The following is a 21,897-nucleotide window of genomic DNA, read 5'->3' on the forward strand; positions in this document are numbered from 1 at the left end:
AAATTTTTTAAATGACGCATATAGTCTAGTGAACCTAATTGAACCTACTGAAAACCTAACAAATATATTACAATATGATCAGATAAATAAAGCAATATTTTCTTATGGCTCTGTCAGTAATCTTTCATTTTCAACAGACACAAAAGACAAATTTCCTTTATATAAATATCCCCATAACATGAACATTAAATGAAAGAAACCGGTATTCAAGGCACCATCAGTAGACTATATTTTCTATTTTAGCAAAAGTGGGCTAAATTTACTTCAAAGAAAAAACAATAATAGCAATTTTCTATCATCCACTCAACTGAAATATTTTTAAAATATAATTGGATTGAAATACAAAAAAATAAAGTGCAAAAATCTATTAATCAAAAACAACACTTTGTTTAAGGAGAAGTAACATGCAGTGAAAACAAATATTAAATTTTAACTTTTAAACTTGAACTGAGTAAAAACTCTAAATATGTGATTGCACAGTAATGTTCACTTGTTTGAGGTTGAGGGTGATACTTGGTGGTGTCCCATCTTTTCCACAAGTTCATCAATGTTCGGGGTAAGGCTCTGAGCTGAAGAAATCCTCAGAATTGAGTGGAGGTGTTCAGCAGTAAGTCGACTTCTGTGTGATGTTTTGTTCAGGTTCATCAAAGAAAACAGTTGTTCACACAGGTATGTGCTGCCAAACATAGACAACGTTTGAGCAGCCTGGATGCGCAGCTGGGGCATTGTGCCGGGGAGGAAACGGGCGAACTCCGCAGCACCCACTGCCGCATATTTTGCCCTCAGTGCATCATTGCATTGGAGGTCAATCAACTCCATTTGGAGGTTTGGTGGTGAGCTTTCCACGTCAACAGCAAATGGGTTACCGAGCAGTTCCAACCTGCTTTTTTGTGCTTCAAAGTCAGCAAATCGGCGTCGAAAGTCAGCGGCAAGCATACCTATTTTATCAGCCAACTGTGTGCTCGGGAACGCACTGGTAGAGAGCTTCTCTTTCATGGTCTGGCAGCTGGGAAAGTGGCTCAAATTTTCTTTCCGCATCTGCGTCTCCCACAGAGTCAGTTTGGTTTTAAATGCCTTCACTGTACTGTACATATCAGAGATGACACGATCCCGACCCTGCAGCTGCAAGTTTATTGCATTCAGATGACTCGTAATGTCACACAGAAAAGCCATTTCACACAGAAACATTTCGTCTCGGAGTTGTGTTGTGTCTTTCCCTTTGCTGTCCAAGAACAGACAAATCTCCTCACGAAGCTCGAAACATCTTTGAAGCACCTTTCCCTGGCTTAGCCATCGCACCTCTGTGTGATAAGGCAAATCACCATGCTCCGTTTCTAACTCCGTCAGAAATGCCTTGAACTGGCGGTGATTCAAACCTTTGGCTCTGATAAAGTTAACTGTGCGCGTGATGATGCTCATTACATGCTCCATTTTCAAGGCTTTACCGCACAACGCTTCCTGGTGTATGATACAATGATAAGCTGTCAGCTCACCTGTCGCGTTTTCCTCTTGCATCTTTTCCCGTATCTTCGCCACCAGTCCGCTCCTGTGTCCACACATCGCAGGTGCTCCGTCGGTTGTCAAACCCACGAGTTTTTCCCAAGGCAGCTCCATCTCATTTACACATCTTGACACCTCTTCATACAAATCATGCCCCGTAGTTGTGCCATGCATAGGACGTAAAGCCAAAAACTCCTCTGTCACGCTTAGGTTGGAGTCCACTCCGCGGATGAAAATTGACAACTGGGCAATGTCAGAAATGTCGGTGCTCTCATCCACAGCCAAGGAATATGCAATAAAATCTTTTCCCTTTTTCACAAGCTGCTCTTTTAGATTGATGGACAACTGGTCTACTCTCTCGGCAATGGTGTTTCTGCTCAGACTCACATTTAAAAAGAGTTGCCTTTTTTCTGGGCAAACTTCGTCACAAACTTTAATCATGCAGTTTTTGATGAAATCCCCCTCCGTAAATGGCCGGGCTGATTTAGCGATCTCTTCTGCCAAAATAAAACTGGCCTTGACAGTTGCGTCCGCGTGTGTGTCCGCGTGTTTCGTTTCATAATGTCGTCTCAGATTATACTCTTTCAGTACCGCCACACTTTCTCCACACAGAAGACACACAGGTTTTCCAGCTACCTTCGTGAACATATACTCCGACTCCCACCTTGTTTGAAACCCCCGGTTCTCAGTATCCACCTTCCGTTTTGCCATTTTTGATGGGTATCTGAAAGTTAATTTTACTGTGATGCTGACGACTGCTGTGCCAATAAATATTGAAATGAAGCAGCCTACTGCTCGGTGCGTCACCTTTGCATTGTGGGAAATGTAGTATTGGTGCGTGTAAAAGATCTGCGGGCTGCCGGCTTGCTGCGGGCCGGTTCTAATAATAAATCAAGATCATCCCAGGGGCCGTAAAAAACCTTCTTGCGGGCCGGATGTGGCCCGCGGGCCTTGACTCTGACATATGTGCATTACACTTTATGATACAAAATGGCCAACCGCAATGAAGCATACAGTATATCACTCAAATCAAATCAAATTGTATTTGTCACATGCTCCGAATACAACCTTACCGTGAAAGGCATACTTATAGACCTTTAACCAACAATGCAGTTCAAGAAATAGAGTTGAGAAAATATTTGCTAAATAAACTAAAGTATTATTATTTTTTTAAGTAACACAATAAGATTACATAACTTTTAATGACTACTGACTTTTGATATATATACACTACCGTTCAAAAGTTTGGGGTCACTTAGAAATGTCCTTGTTTTTAAAAGAAAAGCGCATGTTTTGTCCATTAAAATAACAAAAAAAAGTATAGAAATACAGTGTAGACATTGTTGATGTTGGAAATGACTATTGTAGCTGGAAATGACTGATTTTTAATGGAATGTCTACATAGGTGTACAGAGGCCCATTATCAGCAACCATCACTCCTGTGTTCCAATGGAACATTGTGTTAGCTAATCACAGTTTATCATTTTAAAAGGCATTTTTCAACATTTTTCAATTATGTTAGCACAGCTGAAAACTGTTGTCCTGATTAAAGAAGCAATAAAACTGGACTTCTTTAGACTAGTTGAGTATTTGGAGCATTACCATTTGTGGATTCAATTACAGGCTCAAATGGTCAGAAACAAATGACTTTCTTCTGAAACTCGTCAGTCTATTCTTGTTCTGAGAAATTAAGGCTATTCCATGCGAGAAATTGCCAAGAAACGGAGGATCTCGTACAACGCTGTGTACTACTCCCGTCACAGAACAGCGCAAACTGGCTCTAACCAGAATAGAAAGAGGAGTGGGAGGCCCCGGTGCACAAATGAGCAAGAGGACAAGTACATTAGAGGGTCTCAACAGTGAAGAGGCGACTCCGGGATGCTGGCCATCTAGGCAGAGTTCCTCTGTCCAGTCTCAACATCAACAGTGAAGAGGCGACTCCGGGATGCTGGCCATCTTGGCAGAGTTCCTCTGTCCAGTCTCAACATCAACAGTGAAGAGGCGACTCCGGGATGCTGGCCATCTAGGCAGAGTTCCTCTGTCCAGTCTCAACATCAACAGTGAAGAGGCGACTCCGGGATGCTGGCCATCTAGGCAGAGTTCCTCTGTCCAGTCTCAACATCAACAGTGAAGAGGCGACTCCGGGATGCTGGCCATCTAGGCAGAGTTCCTCTGTCCAGTCTCAACATCAACAGTGAAGAGGCGACTCCGGGATGCTGGCCATCTTGGCAGAGTCCCTCTGTCCAGTGTCTGTGTTCTTTTGCCCATCTTTAATTTTATTTTTATTGGCCAGTCTGAGATATGTTTTTTTCTTTGCAACTCTGTCTAGAAGGCCAGCATCCCGGAGTCGCCTATCATATCGCCTATCATATATACAATACAGTCATTGGTTTGCGGCCATACCAGCTGTAATAAGCCTGGTCTTGGAAGCTAAGCAGGGTCGGGCCTGTTTAGTACTTACCAGGTGCAGTAAGTTATTTTGTCCAGCAGGGTGTACTCTTGTACTATTTAATCAGGGAGCAACCGTCTTTATGTATCACAGTTTCTCTCAATCGCCAACAAGCAAAACAGAGTCAGCAAGACACACAACTTTTGCAAAACAGTAAATGCTTTTCGAAAAGGTAGTGTTTTTAAAACATAAAAACATTAATTAAAAAATATATTATACCGTCAAAATTGCAAATACATTCGTCAAAAGAAAATGACTGCCTGTAAAAAGCTGGAAGAACAACTATCAAAAGGTGCAGAATTATGGGAAATTACTCTCCTTTTATGGGGTCCATTTTACCAAACAATTGAGATCAAAGGGGTGCCGCCGCACGTTTTCTACAAAGCACAGCACCATCATCTTCAGTACAGAGCTACAACAGCACAATGAACCTGAATACAATGTAATACCAAAATATACCCATATGCACCATACAATTACAGGGCATATACTTCACTTGTCTCCAGCTGATCTTCTCTGAGCTGGGGATCACCCAGCATGCTCTGCACCACTTCGCCGGTGGGCGGAGCTACAGCTCTGATAAGATTTACTAACATTACTGATATGATTAACTTCAAATAATTCCTAGCCTTTTGTACAGTCATTCTTTTCAAAGAGATAGCGAACAGCAAGGAGCTACAACAAAAAACGACGCCACTCACCAGATGATCATTTGTAAACATAGTTTAAAAGTTCATTTTGAAAAGGGTGATGCTAACAAGTTAGCAACAACGTCCACCTTGAAGTTGATAACAGCTGCTGCAGCCGCCATTGTCACACAACTACCACAACACAAGCTAACTAAAGTTACTAGAGTTAACGTGGGAAAACTACTGATTGCCCCACTGATTATTTTCTCTTGTCTCTTGTTTTAGAGAATTTGGCAGTATGCCCAACAAGCGTCTCAATTGCAGACCACCTGTATGGTGTTGTGTGGGGAGCGGTTTGCTGATGTCAATGTTGTCAACAAAGCACTCCATGGTAGCATAGCGTTAGGGTATGGGGGATAACGAACACAATTGCATTTTATCATGGTAATTTGAATGCACAGAGATACCATGACAAGATCCCGAGGCCCATTGTCCTGCCAATCATCCGCCACAATGTCTGAAGGACCTGTACACAATTCCTGGAAGCTGCAAATGTCCCAATTTTTCTATGGCCTGCATACTCACTAGACATGTCACCCATTGAGCCTGTTTGGGGTGGTCTGGATCGACGTGTACCACAGCTTGTTCCAGATCCCGCCAATATATAGGAACTTCGCACAGCAATTGAAGAGGAGTCCCAGCTAGCAATGAAGAATCGGCCCAGAAGCGGCCCTCTTCCAGGGACCGGTGTTGTGCCGAAAATCTGGCAGTGTGGAGATTTTCGGTACAATAACGTCATCGAACTACCAGCTGGAGTAACGCAGTAACCCAGTGTCTAAGACACTCTACTTCACTGTAGTAACCCAGTGTCTTAGACCGCTGCGCCAATCGGGACAGTCCATCCGAAAAGTTTTTAATGCTTATCAATTTTCTAAGTATCAAAATACTAAAATACAACTTAAACAGGACTGTTAAATAATTTAATTGAAATAGTATTTTTTGATCACAGAAACAATGATAAAATATGGACAAATAAATGAATAATGAAATGTCAATTACATAAAGCAGCCCGTGTAATCGTGGCGGCAGGGTAGCCTAGTGGTTAGAGTGTTGGACTAGTAACCGAATTTACGCAAGTTCAAACCCCCGAGCTGACAAGGTACACATCTGTCGTTCTTCCCCTGAACAGGCAGTTAACCGTCATTGAAAACAAGAATTTGTTCTTAACTGACTTGCCTAGGTAAAATAAAATAAAAAATCATCTGCCAGAGAGTAGCCCCAGTCGGTCTGAGACCCAAGCAATACATTTGGGCCCGATAACTCGGTAATACTGAGTAATACAGACTCGGCCACATGATGTCGGCCGAGTCTGACTCTCAGCCCTATGGGGGGGTTGGGTCATCCCAAGGATCCCGGAATGCACGGACGGTGTTAGTGGAGGAACAGGAAGTTCCGGACAGTTCCGGCACCATTATTCAGTGTAAAGAAAGCGACAGGACAAGAGTCCTTTTCTATTTATTACTACAGGTATGTAATAGCACGTTAAAACATTCTAATATCGAAAGAATATGTCGTACCATTTTAGGTAATACATCCGTTAAGGTATTATCACGTTGGGTAAAGGTGTGATGTGTTATTTTTGTGTCAAGCCGAGTGAAGAACGCGATAATGTTTTACAAGTTACATAGTTAGAGCCTTTGGTGTCTGAGTGGATGTACATCGTTTTCTCAATGTAATTTCACAAAGAATATATTTACTTGAGATGTCTGAATTCGTTTTACAATTTATTAGTTTTGTGTAAAATTCACGAACTGGTAAAATGGCGGCGCCACTCGGTCTGCATCAACAGACTTCAGTCCAGGCAGTGTGGCTGCAGCAGAGAGAGACCATTTCACGGTTGCACTACTGTTTTAAAGTTTAATGTAATGATTATCAGTTTTCTACATGTGTACTAATATTCAGACTATTTAAGTTATCGCTGTCTATACATATTACTATGGTGTGAACGGAAATACTATTGTTTTTTTTATTTAAATAATACAGTGAAGACGAGGTTATTCAGGAAAATAGTACATAGTGCTGCCTGAAACATACTGTGATCTTGTACTAAATGTTTTTTGAGTCATTTATGCATTTATGTGAATTCAGGAAATCTACCATAGATTAAGTGCGCTTAATTGTGTAGCCTGATTTAAAGTGTAAACGTTGTCTAATGTGAAGGAATTCATGTTTTGTTGTCAATGCTGAGCTACCAGATCTATTGAAATGAGATCAGTGCTTGAATTGGACAGGAGCTGAGTACCGGCACCTCAAATGTATATTGTTTGAGCTCATGTTCCTCTTATAGAATATTAGCTCAACAGTATTGTGGTACTCCTGCACTTGAATTTAAATAGTCTTTTTTGAGAGTAAAGAAAGTGCCAGAACTGAGAAGACAATAACTTGTGTTCGTTTCTCTTTATTACTACAGACCGACTCAGATTAAGTCTGAGGCCGGTAACATCAACAGTGAGGTCAAACCCAACCTGCCTCTCCTTCCAAACTGAGTCCAAACCTACAGTCACTGGGTCCTGATTGTGACAGACAAGCCCAGTTTGCACTGCAGGATCCAGAGATGGCATCAGTGAAGCTGGAAGACTGCAGTCAAACACTGGAGCTGAATGTCAACATTAAAGATGAAGAAGAGGAGGAGAAGATTGGGGAATCTGTTAGTCATGGTAAGAGCAGGTTCTGTCTATCCAAGTTTGTTTATGAGATACTTTTAGAATAGTTTTATTCCCCATTGTATTGCACAGCCTGCTGATATGAATACATACTGTAACGACCCTTATAAGCGCGGAAATCGGCCACACGAGCATGCTTTTGTCAATAGCGCTCCAGACCTCGGGCTCGAAGGTCGAGGGTTCGAGACCTGCTCCCTGCTGTTTCATTACAATACAGTACCAGACTACTGATATGAATACATACAGTACCAGACTACTGATATGAATACATACAGTACCAGACTACTGATATGAATACATACAGTACCAGGCTACTGATATGAATACGTACAGTACCAGACTATTGATATGAATACATACAGTACCAGACTACTGATATGAATACATACAGTACCAGCCTACTGATATGAATACATACAGTGCCAGACTACTGATATGAATACATACAGTACCAAACTACTGATATGAATACATACAGTACCAGACTACTGATATGAATACATACAGTACCAGACTACTGATATGAATACATACAGTACCAGACTACTGATATGAATACATACAGTGCCAGACTATTGATATGAATACATACAGTACCAGACTACTGATATGAATACATACAGTACCAGCCTACTGATATGAATACATACAGTACCAGACTACTGATATGAATACATACAGTACCAGACTACTGATATGAATACATACAGTACCAGACTACTGATATGAATACATACAGTACCAGCCTACTGATATGAATACATACAGTACCAGACTACTGATATGAATACATACAGTGAATTCACAATGTATTTAGACCCCATGACTTTTTCCACATTTTTTACGTTACAGCCTTTTTCTAAAATGGATTAAATAAATGTTTCTCATCAATCTACACACAATACGCCATAATGACAAAGCAAAAAAAGGTTTAGAATTGTTTTCACATTTATAAAATATTTACAGAAATAACTAATTTACATAAGTATTCAGACTCTTTGCTAGGAGACTCGACATTGAGCTCAGGTGCATCTTGTTTCCATTGATAATCCTTGAGATATTTCTACAACTTGATTGTTGTCAACAATAATGTTTGTGACAATTTCTCTTATACCACTTTCCGACTCAGGTATGAGGCCGGTAACATCAACAGTGAGGACAAACCCAGCCTGCCTCTCTCCTTCCACACGGAGTCCAAACCTACAGTCACTGGGTCCTGATAATGACAGTGGAGCCCAGTTTGCACTGCAGGATCCAGAGATGACATCAGTGAAGCTTGAAGACTGCAGTCAAACACTGGAGCTGAATGTCAACATTAAAGATGAAGAAGAGGACGAGAAGATTGGGAAATCTGTTAATCATGGTAAGAGCAAATTCTATCTAACTAAGTTTGTTGTTTATTCCAACTTCCCACTGTGCATGATAAGTTGCAGTAGAATGAGTGTGTAGTTACCCTTGTGATGTTGAGTGGATGATACACCTCATAGTTTTCATGATTTATGAGATACTTTAATCGTTTTTTTATTCCCCTTTAGTATTGCATAGCGTTCCTACATGAATACGTACAGGTAGCCTAGTGGTTAGAGCCGGAGATGTGGATGTCGATTATGGCAGCTCCCCGCACCTCTCTGATTCAGAGTGGTTGGGTTAAATGTGGAAGACACATTTCAGTTGAATGCATTCAGTTGTACAACTGACTAGGGATCCCCCTCTCCCATTCAGAAAGTATTTAGACCCCTTGACTTCTTCCTCGTTTTGTTACGTTACAGCCGTATTCTAAATCGATTAAATAAAACAAATTCCTCAATCTACACACAATAACGCATGATGTCAACGCAAACACAGGTTTTTAGAAATGTTTTCACATTTTATACTTAAAAAAACCCAAACTGAAATATCTTATTTACATAAGTATTCAGACCCTTTGCTATGAGACTCGACATTAAGCTCAGGTGCATCCTGTTTCCATTAGATATGTTTCTACAACTTGATTGTTGTCAACCTGTGGTAAATTCAATTGATTGGACATGATTTGGAAAGGCACACACCTGGCTATATACGGTCCCACAGTTGACAGTGCATGTCAGAGCAAAAACCAAGTCATGAGGTCGAAGAAATTGTCCGTAGAGCTCCATGAAAGGAAAAATTCACAAGCTGGTAAAATGGCGGTGCCCAGTCTGTTTGCGTCTCTGGTGCAGCAGAGAGCCCTTTTTACTGCTGTTTTGACGCTAAAAGTTATGATTATGGGTTTTCTACATGTTTAATAATATTCAGACACATTTGTCCGTAGAGCTCCATGAAAGGATTATGTCGAGGCACCGATCTGGGGGAGGCACCGATCTGGGGGAGGCACCGATCTGGGGGAGGGACCGATCTGGGGGAGGGAACCAAAACATTACTGCAGTGTTTATTTGTCTTTTATTTAACTAGGCAAGTCGGTTAAGAACACATTGTTATTATTCACTGACTGCCTAACCCGGACGATGCTGGGTCAATTGTGTGCCGCCCTATGGGACTCCCGATCACGGCCAGTTGAGATACAGCCTGGAATCGAACCCGTGTCTGTAGTGATGCCTCTAGCACTGAGATGCAGTGCCTTCGACCGCTGCGCCACTCGGGAGCCCCTTGAAGCGTTGAAGGTCCCCAAGAACACAGTGACCTCATCATTCATTGTTTTTTTTTAAATGTACACATATTTATTAGTTCCAATTAGGACAATCAACAATTACAGAAATACTATTTTATTTTGGTGCAGCCAGAGGAATTGATTGAAATAGACGAAGGAATTTGGGCAGAATGAGTCATAATGATATTTATTCTACCAATAATAGATACAAGCAATGATGTCCATCTGTTGATGGATTATGTTGCATTCGTTACCATGGGTTCATAATTTGCTGAGCTCGAGCTAATTTCTGGTGTGATTTTTAATACCAAGATATGTGAAACCTTGTTCTGTATTCACAAATAGATGCTGTACAACTGGATTCAGTATCTTGTTTGTTGAGGAAAAGGATGGTAGATTTGGTTTGATTAACTTTAAACCCAAAAAACGGACAAGTTATTAATTAAATTGGAGAGGGAATAGTTATTTAGATCTGTTAGGAATAAGAGGGTATCATCAGCATACAGGTCCACTCTTTGTTCAAAATCTGTTTTAATTCCACTAATTGACGGTTGGGCCCTTACTGCAATGGCAAAGGGTTCTATAGCTAAAAGAAAGAGTCCTGGATTGTCAGGACATCCTTGTCTCGTGCCCCCGAAAAATCTTAATGTTGTGAAATCAAGTTGTTAGTGGCAATGTCTGTAGTGGGGTCGGTATATCATATCTTAATCCATTTACCGAAGTAATTCCCAAATCTCTGAAATAAGACAGCTCAACTCTATGGAATGCTTTTTCTGCATCAAGTGAGAGTATGGCAGTGCACATGTGAAGGTTCCCCTGATACTATGTTTAGTACTCTCCTCACATTGTGAAAACCTTGGTTTTTCACGAAGCCATTTTGGTCTTGGTGTATTAGATATGGGAGCAGTCTATCCAATCTCCTGGCTAAGGCTTTAGCACTAATTCTTGAGTCGGATTTCAGAAGAGAAATTGGTCTAACTTTCACATTTTGTGAAAGTTAGACCTTCCCGACAGTAGTCATGCCTTGTGATTTGGCTACACACAATCCACAGCTAGGATATTTAAAGGTAGGTTACCTGATCCTGTCAAACGGGTTCCCGGAACGAAAGACTACAAAACCGAGAGGTGCGGTTGGATCCGGCTCAAATGAAGCACCAACCTTTTCATATTATGGGGTAGGGCCATCCTAAGGATCCCTGAATAATAAGGACGGTTGCAACAAAGTTTTTTTAATAACTAAACCAAGATAGACCACAGTCGGTCATTTCCAATGGGAACAGATGAGTCATAGTGGGCAGTGCCAAGCCCGAGCTCCTATTGGCGCATTCTAGCGCAAATCCTGCATATTTCTGTTAGGGAACGACTCTGTGAAGAACTTGTGTGCAATAACTCAATTCACCTCAGCGTTCCTTCTAAATAACGTGATTATTTAAAACTTTTGCAAAGCGTGAAGTCTACAAATCTTAGTCCACTCTGTTCACAACAGATTTTAGTTTTGGGAACAGAATTGTATTAAGATCAGATGTTTCATAGATCCATCTTCTCCCACTGCCGGCCAGTGGGCTTCCTCTCACTACCCTATTGTTTTATCTGAGGCTGCACTGTGGTAGTGGGGGAACAGGAAGTTCCAGGCAGGCACATTAATTCTTCAGTGTAAAGAAAGCGGCAGATCAGTGCATTCAAGAAGATAACCTTTTGTGTCCGTTTCTATCTATTACGACAGGTATGTAAAAGCGTGTATAAACTTTCTAATATCAAAACAACATGTCATACCACGCTAGGTAACATCCGTTAAGGTATTATCACGTTTGGTAATGGTTTGTTATTTTTGTGTCAAACCAAGTGAACGTGAAACTGTTTCAAGTCACACAGCTAGAAACAAGGTTTGTCTGAATGGATGTACATAACTTCTTCAAGGTCATTTAATAAAAAATATATTTGAGATTGTTTAGCAAGATATTGGTTTTGTCTGAAATTCACAAGCTGGTACCATGGTGGCACCCATTCTATCTGTGTCAACAGACTTCTGTGCTGGTGCAGAGACAATTTCACGGTCACACTCCAGTTTTGAAGATGAATGTAATGATTATCATGTGTAGTAGTATTCAGACACGTTCAGTTTCTATATTTAGCTGTAAATTATGGAGTGAATGGGAAATACGATTGGTTTTTAATGTGAAGACAGTTATTCAGGAAAATAGTACATAATGCTGCTTAAAACGAACTGCAACCTTGTTTTTGAGTGATTTACGCATTTGGGAAATCTACTATAGGTTAAGTTCATTTACGTTGTACCTAAATATAAACAGTACCGGTATCTATTTCAGTCCAAGTCAAGCACTGAATTAAATAATTGAACCAAAATAAATATAATATATATTTTTGAGAGTAAAGAAAGTGCCTGAACTGTCAAGACAGTAACTTTTTTCCTGTTACTCGTTGTTACTACAGGACGACTAGAATTAAGTCTGAAGCCGGTAACATCCACAGTGACGACAAACCCAGCCTGCCTCTCTCCTTCCACACTGAGTCCAAACCTACAGTCACTGGGTCCTGATTGTGACAGTGGAGCCCAGTTTGCACTGCAGGATCCAGAGATGGCATCAGTGAAGCTGGAAGACTGCAGTCAAACACTGGAGCTGAATGTCAACATTAAAGATGAAGAAGAGGAGGAGAAGATTGGGGAATCTGTTTCTCATGGTAAGAACAGGTTCTATCTAAGTTTGTTGTTCGTTCCCACTTCTCACTGTGCAGGAAAAGTTGCTGTAGAACTGTTTCAGTGAGAAGGTAGATGTTATTTCATGCTACTGAGACTTGCATGGTTTGACACCAGTTTTGTCAGCATTAGTTTTATTAACTGGTCTATCTGGAGTGATCAGAGTGTAGACTAAAGAAGTGAAGTAGACAAACTGCCAGTGTTTTAAAGTTCTATGAAATGAGTCTGTGTAGTTACTAATCCTTGTGATAGTGAGTGGAGGATGATATGAAATTAGTCTGTGTAGTTACTAACCCTTGTGATAGTGAGTGGAGGATGACACGCCCCTTTTTAGCTTTCATCTCTTACCCACTTTTAGAATAGTTTTATTCCCCTGTATTGTACAGCCTACTGACATGAATAATGTCACCCGGTACAGCCAGAAGAGGACTGGCAACCACTCTGGGCCTGGTTCCTCTCTACCTTTCTTTCTTCTGCTTTCAAGGGAGTTTTTCTTCTACATCTGCATTGCTTGCTCTTTGGGGATTTTAGGCTGGGTTTCTGTAAAGCACTTTGACATCTGATGATGTAAAAAGGGCTTCATAATATCGATTTGATTGACATGTATATCATACCAACTGACTGGTTCTTCTGATGTTCTTCACACAGGAGACCACGTTGAGACATTCTCTACATCCAGAGAGAAACAGCAGGAAGATCACAGAGCTAAGAGGTCTCACCACTGCCCACATTGTGAGGAGATTTTCCCAATTCTATCAAAGCTAAAAATACACCTAAAAATACACACAGGAGAGAATCCGTATTCCTGTACTGACTGTGGGAAGAGATTCACAACATCAGGGAATCTGACAGTTCATCAGAGAGTGCACACTGGAGAGAAGCCTTACTCCTGCCCTGACTGTGGAAAGATTTTCTCTCGACTGGGCCACTTAAAAAGACATGAACATATACATACAGGAGTGAAGCCTTACTCCTGCTCTGACTGTGTTAAATGCTACACAACATCAGCTGAGCTAAAACTTCATCAGAGAGTGCACACTGGAGAGAAGCCTTACTCCTGCTCTGACTGTGGAAAGAGTTTCTCTCGACAGGGTTTTTTAAAAGCACATGAACTTATTCATACAGGAGTGAAGCCTTATTCCTGCTCTGACTGTGGGAAGATTTTCTCTCAACTGGGCAACTTAAAAACACATGAACGTATACATACAGGAGTGAAGCCTTACGCCTGCTCTGACTGTGTCAAATGCTTCACAACATCAACTGAGCTAAAAGTCCATCAGAGAACACACAGGCGAGAAGCCTTACTCCTGCTCTGACTGTGGAAAGAGTATCTCTCTACTGTGCAACTTAAAAACACATGAACGTATACATACAGGAATGAAGCCTTACTCCTGCTCTGACTGTGTAAAATGCTTCACAACATCAGCTGAGCTAAAGGTTCATCAGAGAACACACACAGGTGAGAAGCCTTACTCTTGCTCTGACTGTGGAAAGAGTTTCTCTCAAATGTGCCACTTAAAAAGACACCAAGGTAAACATAAAGGAGAGAAGCCTTACCACTGATCTGACTGTAGAAAATGATTTTAAAAAGCTGAGCTAAAAGGTCATCAGAGAACAGACACAGGAGAGAAGCCTTACTTCTGCTCTTAATTTGGCACGAGTAACTCAAGTAAAAGTATAATGGTATTTGGTTGTAAATATACCTTAGTATCAAAAGTAATCTTGATAAGTGTGTGAATTGGACCATTTTCTGTCCTGCTAATCATAAAAAAATGAAGTTGTGTGTCATGGAAAATGTATGGAGTTAAAAGTATTATTTACTCTAGGAATTTAGTGAAATAAAAGTAAAAGTTGTCAAAAATATCAATAGTAAAGTAAAGAACCCCAAAACTACTTAAGTACTTTACACCACTGCATGCATCCATGCCATGTGGCAGTGTGGTGGTGTGAAGGTGCGGGGTGTGTTTTCAGGGCACACATTGGGCCCCTTGATAAAAGTTGAGTAATGTTTGGAATGCCACAGAATATCTAAACCTCATTGCCAATCAGGTGCATCCCTTCATGGCAGCAGTGTATCCATCTGCAAATTTTCCGCAGGATAATGTCTTATGCCACAAGGTTTGTCCAGGAATGGTTCCAAGAACATTACTTCTTTGTACATCTGTGGGAGGAGATGGAACGAGCTATTCAGAGTAGATCCATTCGCAGCCAACTTGACACAATTGTGGGAAGCATTGGAGTCGACATGGGCCAGCATCCCTGTGGAAAGCACTCAACACCTTGGACAGTCCATGTCCCGACGAATTGAGGCTGCTCTGAGGACAAAGGGGGGGTGCAACTCAATATTAGGAAGGTGTTTCAAATATTTTGTACTAGGGATGCACCGATATGACATTTTTGGCCAATAAGATATCCAATATTTTCCTTGCCAACAAACTACACCGATATTTAAAATGTTAGCGGCCTTTTAAGCGTTCTAATACAGTTAAATAGTTAAAACACGGACGCAGCGTGTCACTACAGTCCCTGGTTTTAATCACGTCCGGATGTGATTGAGAGTCCCATAGGGCTGCGCACAATTGGCCCAGCCTCGTCCGGGGTAAGTCGTTATTGTAAATAAGAATTTGTTCTTAACTAATTTGCCTAGTTAAGTTAAAGTTACACACCACAAACCACACCGACCAAAAAGTTATTTTGTTGGCATTTACGTATGGCAGGCGCAGTTGATTAGCTTATTTCTCGAGACAGTTGTTGGATTGGCGAGAGGAGTGTGTTCATGTTTGCAAGTTTCAAACACCGTTGAAATGGTTGCAGCGGTATGAGAACCAGCACATTCTTGAACATGCAATACGGCTTTCCTCAGTGCGAAATCCTCATCGACCCACTGTGCTGTCAGACTCCGTATACTCATGGGGCTGACATCACTGGTCCAAATATCAGTTGTGAAGCTAATAGCAGTGACACCCATAGATGTGCGTTTTAACAATTCTGTGCAACTCCGGTAGGGCACCATATGAAAAATAGTGTGTTCTGGGGATTGACCAGTCGGCGAAAGCCAACGTCATCCACGACAGAGGACGGTTGATTGTCAAGGGCAATGAATTCCATTATCTTGGCGTTAACGGATTTCGCCTTTGAGTTGTCTCGCTGAAATGTTCTTACTCTTTTCAAATGACTGCTTGACTTGAACTTGTTTAGTTGTTGGAAGTGTGCTCTTAGTATTTTTCTGCTTTTTTCTGTTTAGGGCTGTATTTTTCGTGGCGTCATCTATCCACGTTATATAGGTATGCATGTCAGCTTTAATTAACATCGGTTTTGCACATCGGTGTTAAATTAAACATCGGGCCGAAGTTGGCATTTTTAGCTATTATCGTCAGATTCCGATATGCTCAACGATATATTGTGCATCCCTATCCGTGTATATCATATAAAGATGGTGTAATGATTCGTTTTTAGCATTAGTTTGGGGGGATTATTTTATTACTAAACAACTTTGTTTAATGATGAACAGGCTATGAATCAACTACTTGTGTTTATTAAATTGTATTTTAATAGTAGATTCATTATTTTAGTCATTGATGATGAATGTATTTGAATAACTGTGTTGAAGTTAATTGATCTGGCGGCAGGTAGCCTAGCGGTTAAGAGTGTTGGGCCAGTAACTGAAAGGTCACAGGTTTGAATGGATAAGAACATCTGCTAAATGACAAGAATGTAATTAAAAATTATGTTTGTACATGAATTTATGCTGGGCAACCTCTTTTCTCTTGTGTGAAATTCTCTTAAATGAAATAAACTGTTTGAAGTGAAATACTGTATATACAGTTGAAGTCAGAAGTTTACATACACCTTAGCCAAATGCATTTAAACTCAGTTTTTCACAATTACTGATATTTAATCCAAGTAAAAAATTACGTCTTAGGTTAGTTAGGATCACCACTTTATTTTAAGAAAGTAAAATGTCAGAATAATAGAGTGATTTATTTCAGCTTTTATTTATTTTATCACATTCCCAGTGGGTCAGAAGTTTACATACACTCAATTAGTATTTGGTAGCATTGACTTTAAATTGTTTAACTTGGATCAAATGTTTCAGGTAGCCTTCCACAAGCTTCCCACAATAAGTTGGGTGAATTTTGGCCCGTTCCTCCTGACAGAGCTGGTGTAACGGGGTCAGGTTTGTAGGCCTCCTTGCTTGCACACGCTTTTTCAGTTCTGGCCAAAAATTTTCTATGGGATTGAGATCAGGGCTTTGTGATGGCCACTCCAATACCTTGACTTTTTTGTCCTTTAAGCTATTTTGCCACAAGTATGCTTGGGATCATTGTCCACTTGGAAGACTCATTTGCGACCAAGCTTTAACTTTCTGACTGATGTCTTGATGTTGCTTCAATATATCCACATAATTTCCCTACCTCATGATGTCATCTATTTTGTGAAGTGCACCAGTCCCTACTTCAGCAAAGCACCCCCACAACATGATGCTGCCACCGCCGTGCTTCATGGTTGGGATGGTGTTCCTCGGCTTGTAAGCCTCCCCCTTTTTCCTCCAAACATAACGATGGTCCTTATGGCCAAACAGTTCTATTTTTGTTTCATCAGACCAGAGAACATTTCTCAGCGAAGTACTATCTTTGTCCCCAAGTGCAGTTGCAAACTATAGTCTGGCTTTTTTTTATGGCGGTTTTGGAGCAGTGGTTTTGGAGCAGTGGCTTCTTCCTTCTTTCTTCCTTGCTGAGCGGCCTTTCAGGTTATGTCGATATGGGACTCGTTTTACTGTGGATATAGATACTTTTGTACCGGTTTCCTCCAGCATCTTCACACGGTCCATTGCTGTTGTTGTGGGATTGATTTGCACTTTTCGCACCAAAGCACGTTCATCTCTAGGAGACAGAACGCGTCTTCTTCCTGAGCGGTATGTCGGCTGCGTGGTCCCGTGGTGTTTATACTTGCGTACTATTGTTTGTACAGATGAACGTGGCTGAGCTATTTGGATTTTCCCATGATGTCAAGCAAAGAGGCACTGAGTTTGAAGGTAGGCCTTGAAATACATCCACAGGTACACCTGGGGGTGGCCCGTCAGGAAGTCCAGGATCCAGTTGCAAAGGTAGGTGTTTAGTCCCAGGGTCCTTAGCTTATTGATGAGCTTTGAGGGCACTTTTGTGTGTAATCATTTAGGCAGGTTGCTTTTGTGTTCTTGGGCACAGGGACTATGGTGGTCTGCTTGAAACATGTTGGTATTACAGACTCAGTCAGGGACATGCTGAAAATGTCAGTGAAGACACCCGGCAGTTGGTCAGCATATGCCCGGAGCACACGTCCTGGTAATCCGTCTGGCCCCGCAGCCTTGTGAATATTGACCTGTTCAAAGATCTTACTCACATCGGCTGCGGAGAATGTGATCACACAGTCGTCCGGAACAGCTGGTGCTCTCATGCGTGTTTTAGTGTTATTTGACTCGAGTTGAGCATAGAAGTAGTTTAGCTTTTCTGGTAGGCTCAAGTCACTGGGCAGCTCTCGGCTGTGCTTCCCTTTGTAGTCTGTAATGGTTTGCAAGCCCTGCCATATCTGACGAGCATTGGAGCTGGTGTAGTACAATTCGATCTTAGTCCTGTATTGATGGTTCGTCGGAGGGCACATCAGGATTTCTTTAAAGTTTTTGGGTTAGTGTGAAAGCGGCAGCATCTAGCCTTCTGTAATCCAGGCAACATCTGCACAATGGCTTCTGGTTGGGGTATGTAAGTACGGTCACTGTGGGGACGACGTCGTCGATGCACTTATTGATAAAGCCAATGACTGATGTGGTGTACTCCTCAATGGCATCGGAAGAATCCCGAAACATATTCCAGTCTGTGCTAGCAAAACAGTCCTGTAGCTTAGCATCTAAACATCACAAATCTGAGGTAAAAAGGATGTGTAATTCCATTAAATGTTATGGGGTGAAAATGCAAGCTTGTGTAAGGTAGTAACAGTAGCACAAAAATGTCCAGATTTGAGAAATTAAAGCATTATACAATAGTTTAATGACAAAATAATTTAACATGCCAATTTGAAATGATGTCATTGTTGCAATAGTTTGTGAGTGGGCAACATATGCTATCTATTTCTCACTCATTTAACTATTGAGAGTTTTTAAAATGCTCTCAACACACAGTTTAACCAGGTGCTCTAAAGCCTCCATAGAGTCTGTGCAGCAGGCTGAACCTTACTAACACAATAGAAGAGGTTGTGCTAGACGTGGGCTATCACATATTCCAGTCTGTGCTAGCAAAACAGTCCTGTAGTTTAGCATCTGATTCATCTGACCATTTTTTTATTGATCTAGTCAATGGTGCTTCCTGCTTTGCTTGTAAGCTCCTGCTTTGATTTCAAAACAACCGCATCAACTCACAACCCTCCATGCTGTAAAAACAGTCCAGTTCAAACTAAATGGCACAGATCAATATATGGCATATATCTATTTACATATAGGCCTACTGCAGCTCTGATTGGTTAGGCCGCACCAGTCTGCGTCGAGTACGGGCTGAGTTGTGCATGTCAACGCAATAGAATCTTACTCTGATGTGTTCTGCCCACAACAAAGTATCTTGCATAGTTAGTTTTGCGTACTAAGTCTTGCATAGTTAGTTTTGCGTACTAAGTCTTGCATAGTTAGTTTTGCGTACTAAGTATTGCATAGTTAGTTTTGCGTACTAAGTCTTGCATAGTTAGTTTTGCGTACTAAGTCTTGCATAGTTCATTTTGTTTTCAGTATATTATATTGAAAGTGGTTAATATTGTGTTGATTCGATCACAGTTGCCACGGTAAAGGGAGAAGTAGTTAAATAACAAGGAAAACTCTAGAAAGTTTAGTGAAGTTCAATCTCATGCCTCTCTCCGTGGGCTGACACTTCTGTGCTGCAGTCCTGGGGGAGTTGCCTCTCTCCGTGGGCTGACACTTCTGTGCTGCAGTCCTGGGGGAGTTGCCTCTCTCCGTGGGCTGACACTTCTGTGCTGCAGTCCTGGGGGAGCTGCCTCTCTCCGTGGGCTGACACTTCTGTGCTGCAGTCCTGGGGGAGTTGCCTCTCTCCGTGGGCTGACACTTCTGTGCTGCAGTCCTGGGGGAGCTGCCTCTCTCCGTGGGCTGACACTTCTGTGCTGCAGTCCTGGGGGAGCTGCCTCTCTCCGTGGGCTGACACTTCTGTGCTGCAGTCCTGGGGGAGCTGCCTCTCTCCGTGGGCTGACACTTCTGTGCTGCAGTCCTGGGGGAGTTGCCTCTCTCCGTGGGCTGACACTTCTGTGCTGCAGTCCTGGGGGAGTTGCCTCTCTCCGTGGGCTGACACTTCTGTGCTGCAGTCCTGGGGGAGCTGCCTCTCTCCGTGGGCTGACACTTCTGTGCTGCAGTCCTGGGGGAGTTGCCTCTCTCCGTGGGCTGACACTTCTGTGCTGCAGTCCTGGGGGAGCTGCCTCTCTCCGTGGGCTGACACTTCTGTGCTGCAGTCCTGGGGGAGCTGCCTCTCTCCGTGGGCTGACACTTCTGTGCTGCAGTCCTGGGGGAGTTGCCTCTCTCCGTGGGCTGACACTTCTGTGCTGCAGTCCTGGGGGAGTTGCCTCTCTCCGTGGGCTGACACTTCTGTGCTGCAGTCCTGGGGGAGCTGCCTCTCTCCGTGGGCTGACACTTCTGTGCTGCAGTCCTGGGGGAGTTGCCTCTCTCCGTGGGCTGACACTTCTGTGCTGCAGTCCTGGGGGAGCTGCCTCTCTCCGTGGGCTGACACTTCTGTGCTGCAGTCCTGGGGGAGCTGCCTCTCTCCGTGGGCTGACACTTCTGTGCTGCAGTCCTGGGGAGCTGCGCGTCAGCCTCTGAGTTACTGCGTGCCCAAGTGCAGTTTGGAGGGAACGTTGGTGTCAACTGTAGGGGTGCCCATGTTGCTGGGGATTGGAAATGTCCAGTGCGAGAGAAGCAGGTTGAGATTGTCCAGAGTCACAGTAGTGCAGAAGGTGTCATATGCTGAAGCAGTGAAGAAAGTAGAGGAGATTGGGTCAAAGGTGAGGGATCCTGAATGAGATTTGACTTCAGAAGAGTTACAGTGTGTGTTGAGTGTTGGTGTCCCGTCCTCCCAGGTCGTTGTCATGGTGCAGGAGCAGATAGGGTCAAAGTAGTGGAATGGGGTAGTGGATTTTTAATTGTGTGTAGGGTAAGTTGGAAGAGTGGTATTTAAAAATATTTTATTTTTATTTTACCCTCTTTTCTCCCCAATTTCGTGGTATCCAATTGGTAGTTAGTCTTGTCCCATCGCTGCAACTCCCTTACAGACTCGGGAGAGGCGAAGGTCGAGAACCGTGCGTCCTCCAAAACACAACCCAGCCAAGCCACACTGCTCGCATAACCCGGAAGCCAGCCGCACCAATGTATCTCTGAGCCTCTCTCTACACCTGGCGACCATGTCAGCATGCATTGCGCCCGGCCCGCCACATCGCGCTAGTGCATGATGGGACAAGGGGGGCAATTGTGCAGCATTTGGTGGATGCCAGGTGCAGAGAGAGGCTCAGAGATATAGAATCAGTCATGATGTATCATATGCAGAGGCTGTAAGACAGATTGGTGGAACTACATTGTGGACTGATGGAGCTTCCATGGCTGGCCCCGTAGTAAGAGGACCTACCATCAGACTGATGGAGCTTCCATGGCTGGTCCAGTTGTAAGAGGACCTACTGTCAGACTGATGGAGCTTCCATGGCTGGTCCTGTAGTAAGAGGACCTACTGTCAGACTGATGGAGCTTCCATGGCTGGTCCGGTACTAAGTAGACCTACTGTCAGACTGATGGAGCTTCCATGGCTGGTCCTGTATTAAGAGGACCTACTGTCAGACTGATGGAGCTTCCATGGCTGGTCCGGTACTAAGTAGACCTACTGTCAGACTGATGGAGCTTCCATGGCTGGTCCCGTACTAAGTAGACCTACTGTCAGACTGATGGAGCTTCCATGGCTGGTACGGTACTAAGTGGACCTACTGTCAGACTGATGGAGCTTCCATGGCTGGTCCAGTATTAAGTGGACCTACTGTCAGACTGATGGAGCTTCCATGGCTGGTCCAGTATTAAGAGGACCTACTGTCAGACTGATGGAGCTTCCATGGTTGGTCCTGTAGTAAGTAGACATACTGTCAAGGCTGGTGCTTCTGCTGGTCCCAACCTATTGCACATTCCCTAAATACTACTCTCCCTCTCTATGTTTTAGCACAACCCTATGTTCCACTATAACTATGTTTAAATA

General features: G+C 42.6%; 1 protein-coding gene across 2 annotated transcripts; it reads left to right on the top strand.

Annotated features, from left to right (window-relative positions):
* The first annotated feature begins 6,011 nt into the window (after window positions 1-6,011).
* Window positions 6,012-16,385, top strand: LOC110519529 (uncharacterized). Of its 2 annotated transcripts, XM_090207118.1 has the most exons (5): window positions 6,012-6,105; window positions 7,049-7,295; window positions 8,431-8,664; window positions 12,379-12,627; window positions 13,292-16,385. In XM_090207118.1, the coding sequence occupies exons 2-5, from the start codon at window positions 7,193-7,195 to the stop codon at window positions 13,957-13,959; spliced, it is 1,254 nt and encodes a 417-aa protein (XP_090063244.1). In that variant the 5' UTR covers window positions 6,012-6,105; window positions 7,049-7,192; the 3' UTR covers window positions 13,960-16,385. The 2 variants fall into 2 exon arrangements, with proteins under 2 accessions (XP_090063244.1, XP_090063245.1); XM_090207119.1 differs by lacking the exon at window positions 8,431-8,664 and having other exon boundaries at window positions 6,022-6,105.
* The last annotated feature ends 5,512 nt before the right edge of the window (window positions 16,386-21,897 follow it).

This window comes from Oncorhynchus mykiss, chromosome 18, assembly GCF_057628025.1.
Source record: "Oncorhynchus mykiss isolate SJ-2025 chromosome 18, ASM5762802v1, whole genome shotgun sequence".
Taxonomy (NCBI): domain Eukaryota; kingdom Metazoa; phylum Chordata; class Actinopteri; order Salmoniformes; family Salmonidae; genus Oncorhynchus; species Oncorhynchus mykiss.

Bases quoted from the DNA above. Each gene is read 5' to 3' on its own strand.
- LOC110519529 (XM_090207118.1), top strand. From the start codon at position 7,193: ATGGCATCAGTGAAGCTGGAAGACTGCAGTCAAACACTGGAGCTGAAT. The intron at 7,296-8,430 runs GTAAGAGCAGGT...TTTCCGACTCAG, and splicing joins TGGGGAATCTGTTAGTCATG to GTATGAGGCCGGTAACATCA. The intron at 8,665-12,378 runs GTAAGAGCAAAT...TTGTTACTACAG, and splicing joins TGGGAAATCTGTTAATCATG to GACGACTAGAATTAAGTCTG.